The sequence below is a fragment of the Schistocerca nitens genome, chromosome 5 (assembly GCF_023898315.1).
Source record: "Schistocerca nitens isolate TAMUIC-IGC-003100 chromosome 5, iqSchNite1.1, whole genome shotgun sequence".
In the NCBI taxonomy this organism is placed as follows: Eukaryota; Metazoa; Arthropoda; class Insecta; order Orthoptera; family Acrididae; genus Schistocerca; species Schistocerca nitens.
Window position 1 is genome coordinate 242497458 of NC_064618.1, and position 18144 is coordinate 242515601.

Here is an 18144-nt window from a genome sequence, read left to right on the forward strand (position 1 = left end):
GGATAGGGGCAGCGATTTCCCCTCGACCAGTCCTTCCAGAACGGCCCCAGGTCCAGTCATGCTGTTATCCTAAGAGTGCCGCGGATCTTCCCAGAAGTAAAAGGCGGTCGGGACGATGGGCCCGCCACCCTCCCCTTCCTAGTGCCGCGGGGAGGGAAAGCTACCCACAGTCAGGCTAGTAGCCTGGTCGCTGACTATCTTTTTTTACTTTTTACCGAGCCAAATACCGCAATTATTAGCCGCTAGACTCGCCATCCAGATTTTGTATTTTCGCGGTTTTCCTCAAAAGAGCATGACTGATGCCGGAGTGCTCTCTTTGAAAAAACAGCACATCCGATTTTCTTTCCGATCCTTCTCAAATCACTTTGTCGTCGACCACACATTAACCGTAATATTCCTTCCATTTAAGTGGCTCTTTATTAAATCTTGGTCTGTAGACTTTCTGAGCAACAAACAACGTTAGGGAGGTTACATGTCATCGACTCGTTGCGCTACGACAGACCTCGAACATGGCAGCTGAGTATGATGAAAGCTCGCCTTGATTGTCCGACGGCAGAACAGGATATTCTGGCATGTGCTCCATTCCCAAAATGATAGGTAAGCCAATTGGTGGGACATTATCCTATTGTCTACTCATCTGTTGATGAGAAGCTCTAGGGTTTCCAGCAGGGTAGCAGTATTCTAAAACGGCAACGTTACGACCAGTTCATATCATCATCTGGCGAACTGCCGAGATTTTGCGGATGTCGTCCTACTTACACCGGCGGTCTAGGCCTTTCCACCTGGCTCTGGGAGGCTGGGTACAATGATGTCGGCGGGCGGTGTAGGGGGTGAAGCCACGGTGGTGGAGCAGCGGGCTCGCCGTTCGCATGTGTCAGAGCATTCCGGCCCTGTCTCTCGAGGGGGACGAGGTTGGGCGCACTCTCGTCGAGTTGCCGCTATCACTGGATACCATGCCGCAGTCAGTCGGAATCCTTCATCGCTGTTTACAATATTCTCGTGAATCCCAATTCCGATGTACTCTTTTATGACGTTGTTCCAATAGCCGGCGGCTTGGCAGAGCAACTTCTTCTCGAAGTCAGATGTGTGGTCTTCCTTGTTGCTGTGTTCCGCTATCGCCGATTTCTCCGTCTGTCCTAGCCGCACATGTGTGATATGTTCCTCGCAGCTTTTAGAAATACATCGCTGCGTTTGTCCAATATACCGTGGACCTCATTCACAGGCGGTGCTGTAAATCCCTGGTACGTCGAGTTTAAATGGGTCTTAGGCAGAGAAAAGCCACTCTTTCGTCTTTGCCAGTGGTCCGAAATAAGCCGGCCGCGGTGGTCTAGCGGTTCTAGGCGCTCAGTCCGGAGCCGCGCGACTGCTACGGTCGCAGGTTCGAATCCTGCCTCGAGCATGGATGTGTGTGATGTCCTTAGGTTAGTTAGGTTTAAGTAGTTCTAAGTTCTAGGGGACTGATGACCACAGATGTTAAGTCCCATAGTGCTCAGAGCCATTTGAACCACCTTTTTTGCTCCAAAATACGGAAGAAAAGCCAGTTTCTTTTCTTCTCCTACTTCCCGAATTTCAGCGACCTGTCTCACTTGAACGCCCTCCTAATCCGCGCTTCGCTATACGCATTTCTGAGAGGCTGAGAGGCTTTCTTCAACGTGACGTGCGCCCCTTGTACCAAGGAAGACAATGTTGTTCGCCGCTGACGCTGGATGGTGGGGTAGCTTGTTGCACGCAGATGTAGGTTCCTGTGAGTCTTCTTCCTATATGCTGAATGGTCTAGTGTGCCATCTGCATTCTTCGTTATTAGTATATCAAAAAATATATCCAAAAATGGGAGACGGTCCTCCTCCTATATTTCCGTAGTGAATGTGATGTTTTCATTGACGCTCTTAAGGTGGTTTAGAAACTCATCCAGTGCCTGCCTGCCATGCTCCCAAACTACAAAAGTATCATTCACATGACTGCAGAAGTGCTTGGTTTTTGGTAAGCAGTTTGGAGGGCCACGTATAGATTTTCGAACCCTTAAGCAAGAGGGAATACCATGGCCACTCCATCCGTCTACTCACAAAACTCTCCAATTCACTTAAAGTAGGTGGTCGTTAGTGCATGTTCAAGAAGTTTCAATGGTTGAGGCTTGATTCAGTAGAGCAGAGTCAAGTAATCTTGCAGAGGTACTTTCGCGAGGAGCGAAGTAACGTCGAAGCTCCAGAAAGTCATCTCTCTGTAATCTCATGTCCTTTAGCATTCTTTATATTATGACAAAAGCGTCCCACAAGGGGTTTTAGGAACGTCGCCAGAGACAGGCCCGCCATGCTCTGACAGAGTAGCGAACGGCGCGTCCGGTACCCCACCACCGGGACTTCAGCCCTCCCCCCCCCTCCCCCCCCCCCCCCCCGCAGGTACAAGTAGGACGGTATCCGCAAAATTTCGACATTTCGTTAAAAGATGATGAGTATGTCACTTGTCGAATCGACGCGGTTTTATAATACTGCCACCCGGCTGGAAACCCGAATGCTTTTCGCCAGGGAAGTCAACATTCTCATACCCGGCTGTTATTTCCTTCGCTATATTCTGATGCACCGCGCGACCGCTACGGTCGCAGGTTCGAATCCTACCTCGGGCATGGATGTGTGTGTCGTCCTTAGGTTAGTTAGGTTTAAGCAGTTCTAAGTTCCAGGGGACTGATGACCTCAGATGTTAAGTCCCATAGTGCTCAGAGCCATTTTTGATGCTACCTTACGACAGCCGTGTTTTAATGGACATCACCGTCGCTGCTCATCAATAGTCATGTTCGTGAATTAATCGAGAACGCTTTTCAACTTCAATCGCGTTTCCTTCAATGTAGTGTGCATAGTACGGAATTAACACATGGAACCGACGATGGGTATAAGGGGATGGATGCTCCAGCTCACTTACTCCCAGCAATATTGCCATTGGAAACTTGGAAAGCTAATGTCATCTTGTCATAGGCAACTGAATCAATTTTACAGTTCAGTCAAGGCAGTGTATGATACATTTGACGACGATGATTCAAACCACCTTTGCTAAAACTTTTGTTCTGAGGTTGCTCTTAAGCTAAATGCGTGAGACAGCGACTGAAAGCAAAGCAGTTTGAGCGGCTCACCTGGTAAGGCGACCTGCGCGATGCCGACGTAGATGCCGGTGGTCATGACGCAGCGGTTGCGGTACTGCGCGCCGTGGAACTCCGCCAGGAACGAGAAGTTTATACACAGGGCGCCGCACGACCTGCAACACGCGGACCATGCAGCGCTGGCAGCTACTGACACAGACTTCTGTAAAAGATGGAACGCATTTTGCGCTAGGCTGGGTTGTCGTATACAAAGAAAGTCGTCTAGTAGTCTGGGAACGAAGATTCTCGTGACTGCATACTTGTTCAAAATACACTATACGACAAAAAAAGTACCACCAAGAAATAATCTGAATGGGAACGAAATCGATAGATGTGATGTACGGGTACAGATAATCAAATGATTACAATTTCAGGAAAATCGGATAACTTATTCCAGAGAAATACCTTCACAAATTAAGCAAGTCAAGAAAGCGTTGATCCACCTCCGGCCCTTACGCAAGCATTTATTCGGCTTGGCACTGATTGAAAGAGTTGTTGAATGTCCTCCTGAGGGATATCGTGCCAAATTCTGTCGAATTGGCGCGTTATGTCATCAAAATCCAGACCTGGTTGGGGAGCCCCGCCCATAATGTTCCAAAGGTATTCAACTGGGAGAGATCCGGTGACCTTGCTGGCCAAGGTAGGGTTCGGCAAGTGTGATAACAAACAGCAGAAACTCTCACCGTGTGCGGGCGGGCATTATCTTCCTGAAGTGTAAGCCCCGGACAGCTTGCCATGAAGGGCAACAAAACGGGGCGTAGAATATCGTCGACGTACTGTTCAGCTTCAAGGATGTCGTGGACGACAACCAATGGAGTCCTGTTTTGAAATGAAATGGCACGCCAGACATATGGCCAGACAACCAGGAGTGATGGATTTGGGTGACATTTCTTTTCATACCAGGACACCTTTGGTTGTCTTCTGCAGCACCCTTACAGCACAGCGGAACCTCGACGATATTCTGTGCCTCGTTTCCTTGACCTTCACGGCAAGCCTTTCTGGGCTTACATTTTAGCAGCTCGCCCTCACACGAGGAGAGTTTCTACTGATTTTCTTCAAACTTGCCAAACCCTACTTTGGCCAGCAAGTTCGTCGGATCTCTTCCCAATTGAGAACGTTTGAAGGATTATGGGCAGAGCCCTTAAACAGGCTTGGGATTGGAGCATCTAACGTGCCAACTGGACAGATTTTGGCACGATATCCCTCACAAGAACGTCTAACAACTTATCAATCAATGTCAAGCCGAATAACTGCTTGCTCAGGGGCTGGTGGTGGACCAACTCGTTACTGACTCTCAATTTGTTCCTGAAATTGTAATAATTTGTTTGTCTACATCACATCTACCAATTTTCCCCGTCTCTTTCGGACAATTGCTTCGTGGTGCGTCTTTTTTTGTCCTGGAAAGTATTCTCGATTTTCTGCCATTGTCAAATTGGAATATAAGCTCAGATTTCAACGTTTAATTTCAATGGTTTTGCCAGGAACAAATGTCCGTCGTAATTGCTACTGTGATGGCATTTTTCTTCCCAGTTCTTATGTGGTGTTTGCCACACACTACTTCTAACTTTTTCTGGTTCCAGGAGTTAGTTAACCTTGCTGTGCCTGACCGTAGTATATAGTTGACTCCACGTGCTTTCTGTGCATCACTTACTTTCGCTTCTGAAAGCTCCCAGTAGTTTTCAGCAGCAGCATAAATAAAGTTGTTCATCTCAACGCCAGTATGGCTTCGAGAAGTAAAGGTAATATCTATTTGTTTTAGCGGTTTTGTAGGAGAATGCGCTTAGAGTATCCTGTAATATGCTAAGTTACACTGATACGCCAAAACATTATGACCACTGCCCACCGTGACGTTGGATGCCGTCTGCTTGCGTTGTAAGCACGTGAAGCGGAAACAAATATATATACAGGGTGAGTCACCTAACGTTACCGCTGGATATATTTCGTAAACCACATCAAATACTGACGAACCGACTCCACAGACCGAACGTGAGGAGAGGGGCTAGTGTAATTGTTTAATACAAACCATACAAAAATGCACGGAAGTACGTTTTTTAACACAAACCTACGTTTTTTTTAAATGGAACCACGTTAGTTTTGTTAGCACATCTGAACATATAAACAAATACGTAATCAGTGCCGTTGTTTGCATTGTAAAATGTTAGTTACATCCGGAGATATTGTAACCTAAAGTTGACGCTTGAAACCTCCGACGTTCAGTTGCGTGTTGTAACAAACACGGACCACGGTCGGCGAGCAGCATCTGCAGGGACATGTTTACGATGACGACCGTGTTTACGAGTGTGGCTGTAGTGCACTGTTGTGGTTTGGTCTAGCTGTCGCAGTGTCCGCATGTAGCGCTTGCTGCTATTGCTATTCTGCATTCGTCTCCGCACGCCGACCAACTGTAGTACACCGTGTTACCAGACGTCTGTGATAGTGTAGTGTTGTAGGAATTGTGACCATGGTGTATTCGAACTCTGAAAAGGCGGAGATGATACTCATCTATGGCGAGTGTTGACGAAATGCAGCTGAAGCCTGCAGGGTGTATGCAGAACGGTACCCGGACAGAGAGCATCCAACGTGCCGCACATTGCAATACATCTACCGCCAACTGTATGCAACAGGTATGGTCGTAGCACGCAAACGGGTCCGTAACAGGCCCGTCACAGGAGAAGCGGGTGCAGTTGGTGTGTTAGCTGCTGTTGCCATGAACCCACACATGAGTACACGGGACATTGCGAGAGCCGGTGGACTGAGTCAAAGTAGTGTCATGCGCATACTGCATCGTCACCGCTTTCACCCGTTTCATGTGTCGCTACATCAGCAATTACAAGGTGATGACTTTAATCATCGAGTGCAATTCTGTCAATGGGAATTAACAGAGAATGCGTTGCAGTTCTACCTGTTTACCGATGAAGCTGGTTTCACAAACCACGGGGCAGTGAATCTACGGAACATGCATTACTGGTCCGTGGACAATCCTCGCTGGCTCAGACGGGCAGAGCGACAGCGACCGTGGACTGTAAATGTATAGTGCGGAATCATTGGCGACCACCTCATTGGTCCTCACAGCAAACATAAACGTAGCCAAAGCCTTGCAGACAAACAAAAATTACGCGAAGCGAAATGTAGTGTGAGGAGGGCTATGCGAAAGGTGTTCAATGAATTCGAAAGTAAAGTTCTATGTACTGACTTGGCAGAAAATCCTAAGAAATTCTGGTCTTATGTCAAAGCGGTAGGTGGATCAAAACAAAATGTCCAGACACTCTGTGACCAAAATGGTACTGAAACAGAGGATGACAGACTAAAGGCCGAAATACTAAATGTCTTTTTCCAAAGTTGTTTCACAGAGGAAGACTGCACTGTAGTTCCTTCTCTAGATTGTCGCACAGATGGCAAAATGGTAGACATCGAAATAGACGACAGAGGTATAGAGAAACAATTAAAATCGCTCAAAAGAGGAAAGGCCGCTGGACCTGATGGGATACCAGTTCTATTTTACACAGAGTACGCGAAGGAACTTGCCCCCCTTCTTGCAGCGGTGTACCGTAGGTCTCTAGAAGAGCGTAGCGTTCCAAAGGATTGGTAAAGGGCACAGGTCATCCCCGTTTTCAAGAAGGGACGTCGAACAGATGTGCAGAACTATAGACCTATATCTCTAACGTCGATCAGTTGTAGAATTTTGGAACACGTATTATGTTCGAGTATAATGACTTTCCTGGAGACTAGAAATCTGTAGGAATCAGTATGGGTTTCGACAAAGACGGTCGTGTGAAACCCAGCTCGCGCTATTCGTCCACGAGACTCAGAGGGCCATCGACAAGGGTTCACAGGTAGATGCCGTGTTTCTTGACTTCCGCAAGGCGTTCGATACTGTTCCCCACAGTCGTTTAATGAACAAAGTAAGAGCATGTGGACTATCAGACCAATTGTGTGATTGGATTGAGGAGTTCCTAGATAACAGAACGCAGCATGTCATTCTCAATGGAGAGAAGTCTTCCGAAGTAAGAGTGATTTCAGGTGTGCCACAGGGGAGTGTCATGGGACCGTTGCTGTTCACAATATACATAAATGACCTGGTGGGTGACATCGGAAGTTCACTGAGGCTTTTTGCAGATGATACTGTGGTGTATCGAGAGGTTGTAACAATGGAAAATTGTACTGAAATGCAGGAGGATCTGCAGCGAATTGACGCATGGTGCAGGGAATGGCAATTGAATCTCAATGCAGACAAGTGTAATGTGCTGCGAATACATAGAAAGATAGATCCCTTATCATTTAGCTACAAAATAGTAGGTCAGGAACTGGAAGCAGTTAATTCCATAAATTATCTGGGAGTACGCATTAGGAGTGATTTAAAATGGAATGATCATATAAAGTTGATCGTCGGTAAAGCAGATGCCAGACTGAGATTCATTGGAAGAATCCTAAGGAAATGCAATCCGAAAACAAAGGAAGTAGGTTACAGTACGCTTGTTCGCCCACTGCTTGAATACTGCTCAGCGGTGTGGGATCCGTACCAGATAGGGTTGATAGAAGAGATAGAGAAGATCCAACGGAGAGCAGCGCGCTTCGTTACAGGATCATTTAGTAATCGCGAAAGCGTTACGGAGATGATAGATAAACTCCAGTGGAAGACTCTGCAGGAGAGACGCTCAGTAGCTCGGTACGGGCTTTTGTTAAAGTTTCGAGAACATACCTTCACCGAAGAGTCCAGCAGTATATTGCTCCCTCCTACGTATATCTCGCGAAGAGACCATGAGGATAAAATCAGAGAGATTAGAGCCCACACAAGAGCATACAGACAATCCTTCTTTCCACGAACAGTACGAGACTGGAATAGAAGGGAGAACCGATAGAGGTACTCAGGGTACCCTCCGCCACACACCGTCAGGTGGCTTGCGGAGTATGTATGTAGATGTAGATTGCAGGGGCCCAACCAGCTGCAACATACATCGCGTTTCTACAGAATGATCTGCCAACGTTGCTCGAAAATGTACCACTGGAAACGCGTCGGCGTATGTGGTATCAGCATGATGCTGCACCTGCACATTCCGCAATTAACACTAGGCTGACCCTTGACAGGATGTTCGACGGGCGTTTCATAGGACGTGGAGGACACATAAATTGGCCAGCCCGTTCTCCTGATCTTACACCTCTGGACCTCTTTCTGTGGGGTACGTTAAAGGAGAATGTGTACCGCGATGTGCCTACAACCCCAGAGGATATGAAACAACGTATTGTGGCAGCCTGCGGCGACATTACACCAGATGTACTGCGGCGTGTACGACATTCATTAGGCCATAGATTGCAATTGTGTGCAGCAAATGATGGCCATCACATTGAACATCTATTGGCCTGACATGTCGGGACACACTCTATTCCACTCCGTAATTGAAAACGGAAACCACGTGTGTACGTGTACCTCACCCCTCATGGTAATGTACATGTGCGTCAGTGAAAAAGACCAATAAAAAGGTGTTAGCATGTCGACGTAATGTGCTGTTCCAGTCTCTTCTGTACCTAAGATCCATCACCGTTCCCTTTGGATCCCTACGTAATTCGGTGCTCTTCGATACACACGATGGAACAGCGGAGGAGTGGTACTCAAGCGTCAACTTTAGGTTACAATGTCTCCGGATGTAATTAACATTTTACAATGCAACAAACGGCACTGATTACGTATTTGTTTATATGTTCAGATGTTCTAACAAAACTAACGGGGTTCCATTAAAAAAACGTAGGTTTGTGTTACAAAACATACTTCCGTGCATTTTTTTATGGTTTCTATTAACCAATTACACTAGCCCCTCTCCTCACGTTCGGTCTGTGGAATCGATTCGTCAGTATTTGATTTGGTTTACGAAATATATCCAGCGGTAATGTTAGGTGACTCACCCTGTATAAGCGGAGCAGACAAGGACAGAGGATAACTCTAGTGATGATATGGGCTGCAAATGGGGAAATCCTTTGAGAGAAGCTACTTTGACAGGGACAATGATTATTACGCAGAGCTTGTGAACGAGTATTTCGATAATGGCGAAACTGGTCGAATGTTCACGTGCTGCTGTCGTGATCATCTACGGAAAGAGGTAGGACAGTGAATCTAGCACTAGGCGCTAAATGATTGGGCGTCCACGACTCTTCACAGAAAATAGGTTTGGGAAGCTTGTCTGCTCTGTAAAGTAGGATAGATGAGTATCTGTGGCATCACTGCTGAAAGAGCACAGTGCCAGTGTAAGTACAAATGTTTCGGAGCACACTGTCCATCATACATTGTTGAGCATCGAGCTCCACGGCAGACCACCCCTACGTGTTCACATGTTTACCCAAAGACGTAGTCAATTATGATTACAGTAGGCAGGGTAACAACGGGATTCAAATGGTTCAAATGGCTCTGAGCATTATGAGACTGAACTTCTGAGGTCATCAGTCCCCTAGAACTTAGAACTACTTAAACCTAACTAACCTAAGGACATCACACACATCCATGCCCGAGGCAGGATTCGAACCTGCGACCGTAGCGGTCGCGCGGTTCCAGACTGTAACGCCTAGAACCGCTCGGCCACCCCGGGCGGCACATCGGAATTCGACCGTCGATCTATGGAGACGTTTAGGTTCTTCGGGTGAATCACATTTTTGCTACACTAGGTCAATGTTCGTCTCCACAAACGCCGCCATCGAGGTGAACGGCGACTCTAAACGTGCAGCGCGCAACGGACGCAAGCTGGCGGGAGAAGTGTTTCGCTATGGGAGACATTCTCCTGCGCTTGCAGTGTGTCTAACAAGCAGACAGATTGGTTACAGGCCCGCAACTGGCCTTCTTCTAACCAACACACGGCCATCACTGGCACCGATGCAGAACCAGCTTTCATCAGGAAATACAACAGACCTCCACGCTGTCCTCCAATGAGCTCTCGCTTGACACCACTGAAGTTGCAAATGGCGGTGCTTTGGGGTCAGCGGATGACACGCCACAAGGCGTCTAGTTCGCAGCTGTCCTTGAAGCAACCGACTTGTAACAGTTCGTTGTGTCACTGTGGTGCCAACAGCTGCTCAAAATGCTGCTGCAGTGGCAGTACGATGCCCCAGAGCCATACGCCGGACAAGATGGTCCCTTCTCTCGGTAGTGTCACGTGAACGTCCAGAGTCCAATCCTCTTACGACTGCACATTCTTGTGACCACCGCTGCCAGAAATCCATATACGGTGTACGGTAGCTAAGTTCCTGCCAAGTTTTCCTGCAGTTTCCTGCAGGTCGGGTTGACGGAGGAGATAGAGAAGATCCAAAGAAGAGCGGCGCGTTTCGTCACAGGGTTATTTGGTAAGCGTTACGGAGATGTTTAGCAAACTCAAGTGTCAGACTCTGCAAGAGAGGCGCTCTGCATCGCGGTGTAGCTTGCTGTCCAGGTTTCGAGAGGGTGCGTCTCTGGATGACGTATCGAATATATTGGTTCCCCCTACTTATACCTACCGAGGAGATCACGAATGTAAAATTAGAGAGATTCGAGCGCGCACGGAGGCTTTCCGGCAGTCGTTCTTCCCGCGAACCATACGCGACAGGAACAGGAAAGGGAGGTAACGACAGTGGCACGTAAAGTGACCTCCGCCACGCACCGTTGGGTGTCTTGCGGAGTATAAATGTAGATGTAGATGTAGAAGGGAGTTCCAGCTTCTCATAGCCCTCTTACACGACTTCGTTAAAACTCAAAGTGTGCTGATAATGGCTCCTTTGTCGCTTTGAAGGCATTCTTGACTAACATCAGCTCACCACATCCAATCTCAAAAGTAACTAACGCTAACCACTGTTAAGGCGTGTATTTAAAGCAAACCCGGCTCGCATTTTCATAGTGCCGGTATTAGCGCCACTCTTATCGAGTGGCACGAAATTTGAATAGACACCATCTTTCAGATGTAGAAACTCGCCTAACAACTTTCGTTTACGTCGCACAAATCCTTCTTGGTGCTGCGATTTTTTTTTTCGTCATTGTATCAAGACACGTTCTGATCACTACCACCTTTTTGTTTACAAAGTGAATAGTTGCGTGGGTAAAACTTAGACTTAATCAAACGTAATTTTATCTTTATTCGTGACGCTATTGCCCACAATGGCTGATTTTTTTCCAAACCATTATTTTTAAATTGCCATTGGTGTTTTAGAGACCGCTTCGGATAAAGTACGGATCGACTGACTGATATACCGTGTGATCAAAAAGTCAGTATAAATTTGAAAACTTAATAAACCACGGAATAATGTAGATAGAGAGGTAAAACTTGACACACATGCTTGGAAAGACATGGGGTTTTATTAGAACCACCCCATTTTGCTAGACGCGTGAAAGATCTCTTGGGCGCGTCGTTTGGTGATGATCGTGTGCTCAGCCGCCACTGTCGTCATGCTTGGCCTCCCAGGTGGCCAGACGTCAGTCCGTGCGATTATTGGCTTTGGGGTCACCTGAGGTCGCAAGTGTATCGTCATTGACCGACATCTCTAGGGATGCTGAAAGACAACATCCGACGCCAATGCCTCACCATAACTCCGGACATGCTTTACAGTGCTGTTCACAACATTATTCCTCGACTACAGCTATTTTTGAGGAATGATGGTGGACATATTGAGCATTTCCTGTAAAGAACATCATCTTTGCTTTGTTTTACTTTGTTATGCTAATTATTGCTATTCTGATCAGATGAAGCGCCATCTGTCAAAAAATTTTTGAATTTTGTGTTTTTTTTTTTGGTTCTAATAAAACCCCATGTCTTCCAAGCATGTGTCTCAGTTTGTACCTCTCTATCTACATTATTCCGTGATTTATTCAGTTTTCAAATTTATACTGACTTTTTGATCATCCGGTAGTTGCTTCCGCACTGACCAGAGGTGTTATGAAATACAGGCACCCTGAGACCAAAACTGTCCTCAAACTTTACCTTCTGCAGCCAGAACATTATGGCCACTGCCCGCCATAACACTGAACGTTGTCTGGTGGCACAGCGGGCACGTGACGCTGTAAGGAAATTTGTACAGGGCGAAGAAAAAAATGCCGCACTTGGAGATCGGTATGAGATTCCTCACCTAGATTCATGTCAAAATTTTATCTAGCAAAATCAGATCGGATGCGTTTTGAAAACACGGAGCTGGCATTAGCCATATCGTGCAGCGCATCGGAATATACAGAGGAACGTGATGGGCCCGCACTAGCACTACCGTACCAGACGTCATAGCTCACCAATAGCGGGCACGGTAGCTCAGCGAATTCGGTCAAAGGGCTGGCTGCCCTCTGTCATAAAAAGATTTGAGAGAAGGGATCGATGATGAACTTGCGCGGGTGTCACGTGACGTTCGCCCCGACCAAATGCAAAGACAACTAACAAAGTTAAGAAGGGAGAAAATAGATTGCTGGATCATCAAACCTTCGTCCACTATTAAGCTACGGTTCATTTTGTCATATGACAATAGCCTATCACATACATTAAACAACATGCATGTCTCTACTAAGCGTCCATTAGACAACCAAAGCTGGTCCTGTCTGGTTCATGTACGGCGGCTTCCTGATGGACGAACAATGAATACGTCACTATGCATTTGGTGGTGGGTGCTTTCGACAACCAAGTTGCTGCTGCTACTGCTGTGCCGCACGGTACCCTCAAAGATGCCATCCCGTTAAGAATGTTTTTTGTCCCCTGGAGCAACGCCACCGGGAAACCGGTAATCTTCGTCCACATTAATGGACAGAGGTCGTCCAAGGACTACACGTACTCATAAACAGAGGACCTTATTCTTGAAGCCGTCACCAATCACCTTAGCGAACCACCCGTGATAATGAAAGGTAGACTCGAAGACTGATTGTTGAAGTGTAGCGAAGGTCGCTGTGGCCGAGCTGTTCTAGGTGCTCCAGTCCGCAACCGCGCGACCCGACCGCTACGGTCGCAGGTTCGAATCCTGCCTCGGGCATGGATGTGTGTGATAGGTTAGTTAGGTTTAAGTAGTTCTAAGTTCTAGAGGACTGATGACCTCACATGTTAAGTCCCATAGTGCTCAGAGCCATTCGAACCATTTTTGATGTTTAGCACGATGAAGAACTGCATCTATGTCATTACAGGTTAAATCAATACCAGTAGCCAGAAGAGTACAGTCATGTGACTGCCTTTTGCAACAAGTGGAAGATTTTATAAATAACATGATATGGACTGACGGATCTAGCTGTTATTGGTCGGAACACAACCCACATATCACCCGATAACGTGGCTTTCAGGCTCGTTTTGGCATAAACCTGTGGGCTGCAATCGTGGGAGGAGTACTTTTGGGCCCTTACCTATTGCCGACTAAATCGGATGCGCCCCATTATCGTTAAGTTGCTTTGCAATACTTTGCCTCACGCCTTCGAAAGCGTTCCACTTGGTGTTCAGCACAGTTACGGTCTCAGCATGATGGTGCACCGTCGTGCTATGGAATGAATGTGCGTAACTATTTAAATTAAGCATTTCCAGGGAAATGGATTGGTCGTGGAGGTCCGATGTTCTGGCCTCCATGTTCCCCGCACCTTAATCCATCAGATTTTTATTTGTGGGGACACTTAAATGAACAAGTCTATAGCACTCCATCCACACATGCACACGGCTAATAGCTCGAGTGCGTGCCGCTTCTTCAATGATGGATGCAGGTGTGTTGCGTAAGGTCCAGCAAAGTATGACCCTGGGAGTGGTCGCCTTGAACATATTCTCTAAAGTGAACGTTGCTCGTACGTTTACATACCGACTCTGTGGAAATAAGCCTGGACGTCAAACGTAAAGAATGAACTTATTGTGCGTAGCAATCTTCTGTAGCCTACCTGTTGGGCTTTTTGTACGTAATTAGATACAGACGATGTTACTGAATCAACTATAGGTGTTTATTTGTGTCATGAACGAAACAAAGTAGTCGTTTACTTCTTTAGGAAATTAACATTATTTCTTAATGTTTAAATAAAGGTAACAGTAACAGAAAAAAAATACACGAGAAATCGCATTGTGGATGTCTGAATTGGATACAGCTCGGTGCTTTAACAGAAATAAAATGTTTGGCGCGAACGCGACGCGGACATCGTCGAGTTTGGATATCGTTCTCTACGGGACTGAGCTAGGTGGACATCTCCGGCTCAGCGCAGAGTTCAGGCTACCTCTTCTTGGCCTCGCTGCACACAGTAACAGAGTTGCTAGAGCCTCGTTTTTTTAAATCGCATTTCTATTAGACCTCTTGATGCGACTAGCAGGTTTTGCACTTTTTGTCTTGAAGTGCGATGAGGAACTGCATGCCAAGAGCAGCATTTTTTCTTCCCCTGTGCAAGTGTAGCAGAGTCCAATGGATAATACTTCTAGCGACAATTCGGACAGGAAACTGCGAAATCTACTGACTTAAGCGACTTTGGGAGAAGGCCAATTTTTACGGCCTAATATCTGGGAACGAGGATGTTGCAAACGGCTTGGTTTCTCGGCTGTTGGCATGCTACTACCGTGAGCATCTACTGAAACTGATTAACGGATACTGAAATGGTGAGTCAGCGACGAGGTTTTCGACGTCGCCTCGTCATCACAGAGCGTGGAGACCGGAGGCTTGACCCCTCAGTAAAGTAGGGCAGGCTGCGGCCTGTGGCAGATCTGACACACAGAGGACAGTGCCGGTGCAAGCCCAAGTGTTTCGCACCACACCGTCCAGCACGTATTGTTTAACATAGGACTCAGCAGCAGACTACCCCTAGGAGCCCATTGCTGACCCTACGACATCGTCAGTTAAGTTTGTAGCTAACACGTGATCACCGAGATTGGACAGTGAAACAGGGGAACTTCGTCTCCTGTGCGGATGACTCACCTTTCATGTTACACCAGATCGACTGTCGTGTCTGGATAGCCGTCAGCCAGGCGACTGACTGTTCAAAACACGTACCTCGGCAGGGACGCAGGTCGGTGGGACAGTAGTATGCTGTGGCAGACATTCACCTGGAATTTCGCCGGCCGCTGTGGTCGAGCGGTTCTAGGCGCTTCAGTCCGGAACTACGCGGCTGCTACGGTCGCAGGTCGAATCCTGCCTCGGGTATGGATGTGTGTGATGTCCTTAGGTTAGTTAGGTTTAAGTAGTTCTAAGTCTAGGGGACTGATGACCGCAGATGTTAAGTCCCATAGTGCTTAGAGCCATGTTTGAACCTGGACTTTCTTGGGACCTGTAGTAGTAATCAAAGGCGCCAGGACAGATGTGAACTATGCGAAAATTATCGTGGGCCACCTACATTACTCTACTCATGATGTCATCGCCGATAGCGATGGAATCTTCCAGGAAGACGCCTGTCTGTTTTACAAGGCCAGAGCGTGCTGAGTATCATGATTGTGAACTAGAAAGATGAATTTAACTAACAATGCTTCAACTGAGGATGCACCTGTAACGGTGCGAAACAGGTAGTTTCTCCAATAAAGGATTACAAAACAGCTAGTAACTTAAAGAGTCCCCATTTACTGTCACTCCAATTTATTTATAAGAATCTTTTTTAGAAAAAAAAGTTTGAAGATAGTAGCTATGTACTTTTTTAGCTGTGGCTGCGCTAAGTACAAAATAGTATGTGGAAATTATAGTAGCGTGCAACCCTTGAAACAATGTATAACATCACCCTTTACACTGATTTTTATCAGTGATCGTTCTTCTCCTTAAACCTGACAAACATTCCAATAAGTTTACCGCTATCAAGAGATAGCGGATTGAACTTCTACTGTATATACACTGAAAAACATTATTTCATCTCCTTCTCCTCATCGTCCAGTTCGGCTTCAACATTGCTGATCAACCGCTAACTCACTCTACATCCAGCAAGAAAAACTGGCGTCGGCCTGGCCTCTTTCGATGCTGCATCATTGAAGCTCCAGTAGTATAAGCATTACGTTAACTACGCCTAACTAATTGCTTATATTCTGTTCATCCTATAAAGAACCATGTTCACTACGGAATTTTCAAATCAAATCGGCATGTCCCAATGGTTCATTCTTTCAGCACTTCCTAATTTTCTCCATTAATCCGACGTTCTATAACCAACCCCTCCCGTTATCTGCTCCAATAGGGCGACGCCATCTTCATTGTCATTCGTGCCACACTTCTAACAATTGCTTTAATTATAGAGGGAACGTTCAATAAGTAATGCAACAATTTTTTTTTTCTGAGGCTATTTCGGTTCAAAATGGAGAATTCGTTGTGGAACATCGTGGAATATTCCAGATTCAGCACCTACAGTATAATGACGTTCCGGTAGGTGGCTGCGTTGTACGTAGCCTTCAAAATAGAGTGCTTTCCAAGCAGAGAGCTGTCATTGAGATACTTTCGGCGATAAACCATGGCATGGTAGATATTCACAGGCGCTTGTAAAATGTCTAAGACGACCTGGCAGTGAACGAAAGCACGTCGAGTCGTTGGATGACGCGTCTGTCATTATCACAACAAAATCGTGCAAACCGATCTCCCACATACCGACCGGCCGCACACAGCTGAGACTCCTGCAATGTTGGAACATGCGGACACTCTCATTCGATGCGATGGGAACGAACATCTTCCTCTCCGTGACAACGCAAAGCCTCACACAAGTTTGCTCACCCGAGAGGAGCTCACAAAACTTCGCTGGACTGTTCTTGCTCACCTATCCTACAACCTGGATGTCGCACCTTCCGACTTCAATGTCTTTGGCCCAATGGATTATGCACCCTGCGGGAAGCAGGGAGGTTACTGATGCAGCAAGACGTTAGCTCCGACGTCGGCCAGTAGAGTGGTACCATATGAGCGTACAGGCCCTGTCAGTAAGATGGCATAAGGCGGTCGCATTGAATAGACATTAGCTGAAAAATTGGGTTTTGTAGCCAAAAGAGCGGGAATAGCCGGCCGTTGTGTTCGAGTGGTTCTAGGCGTTTCAGTACGGAACCACGCGGCTGCTACGGACGCAGATTCGAATCCTGCCTCGGACATGGATGTGTGTGATGTCCTTAGGTTAGTTAGGTTTAAGTAGTTCTAAGTCTAGGGGACTGATGACCTCAGATGTTAAGTCCCATAGTGCTTAGAGCCATTTGAACCATTTGAGCGGGAATAACAATGCTTACTGGAATCCTGAATTAAACGAACTAGCTCTCAGAAAAAAAATTGTTGCATTACTTATTGAACGCCCCTCGTACGCAACACCGAAGTGATAACTACAGAAAGAAAAACTTCCCAACCAGGAAACTCTACGTAAAAATCCACTTTCAGAAAAGCTCTTCAGTCGACATCGCCCAGCTGTCTAGTACGAGGTACTTTGGTTTCGACGATGGTAGTGTTCTGCCTACCGCTAACAGATCGACACACAACACTGTAACCATTTATTTTTCAATTAGCCGTGCTGTCTAACGCACTGCTTTCCGCGCGGGAAGGCGTGCCGGTCCCCGGCACGAATCCGCCCGGCGGATTAGTGTCAAGGTTCGGTGTGCCTGCCAGTCTGTGGGTGGTTTTTAAGGCGGTTTTCCATCTGCCTCGGCGAATGCGGGCTGGTTCCCCTTATTCCGCCTCAGTAACACTATGTCGGCGATTGCTGCGCAAACAGTTCCTCCACATATGCGTACACCATAAATACACTACCACGCAAACATTGGGGCTACACTCGTCTGGGGTGAGACGCTCCCGGGGGGGTCCTCTGGGGGCCGAACCGCACAGTAACCCTGGGTTCGGTGTGGGACGGCGGTGGGGTGAGTGGACTGCTGTAGCCTGTTGTGGGGTTGTGTACCACTGAGGGCTAGAGCGGGGACGAAGCTCTCCGTCGTTTCTAGGTCCCCAGTTCCATACAATACAATTATATTATAGAACCATTTATTTACAAATGCCTAACTGCTCCTCGAAGATCACTGCACAACAAATCTAAAAATTTCATTTCCTTTTTTTTCCATTGAACTGTGAGTTTCATCTCAGCCATCATATTTCACGAGCACTTGTGAGCTATTTAAAATTAGTAAAAATCAATCTCAACTGCAGAGTCATTTAAAAAT

The 18144-nt window shown here is 46.8% G+C and overlaps 1 protein-coding gene across 2 annotated transcripts in view; it reads right to left on the reverse strand.

The window, feature by feature from the left end:
* LOC126259774 (probable metabolite transport protein CsbC) overlaps positions 1 to 18144 on the reverse strand; it is a 198155-nt gene that overhangs the window by 96783 nt on the left and 83228 nt on the right. For both annotated transcript variants that reach the window (XM_049956778.1, XM_049956777.1), the window contains one exon: positions 3122 to 3243. In XM_049956778.1, coding sequence (XP_049812735.1) covers positions 3122 to 3243 — 122 coding nt within the window. The remainder of the gene's footprint in view (positions 1 to 3121; positions 3244 to 18144) is intronic.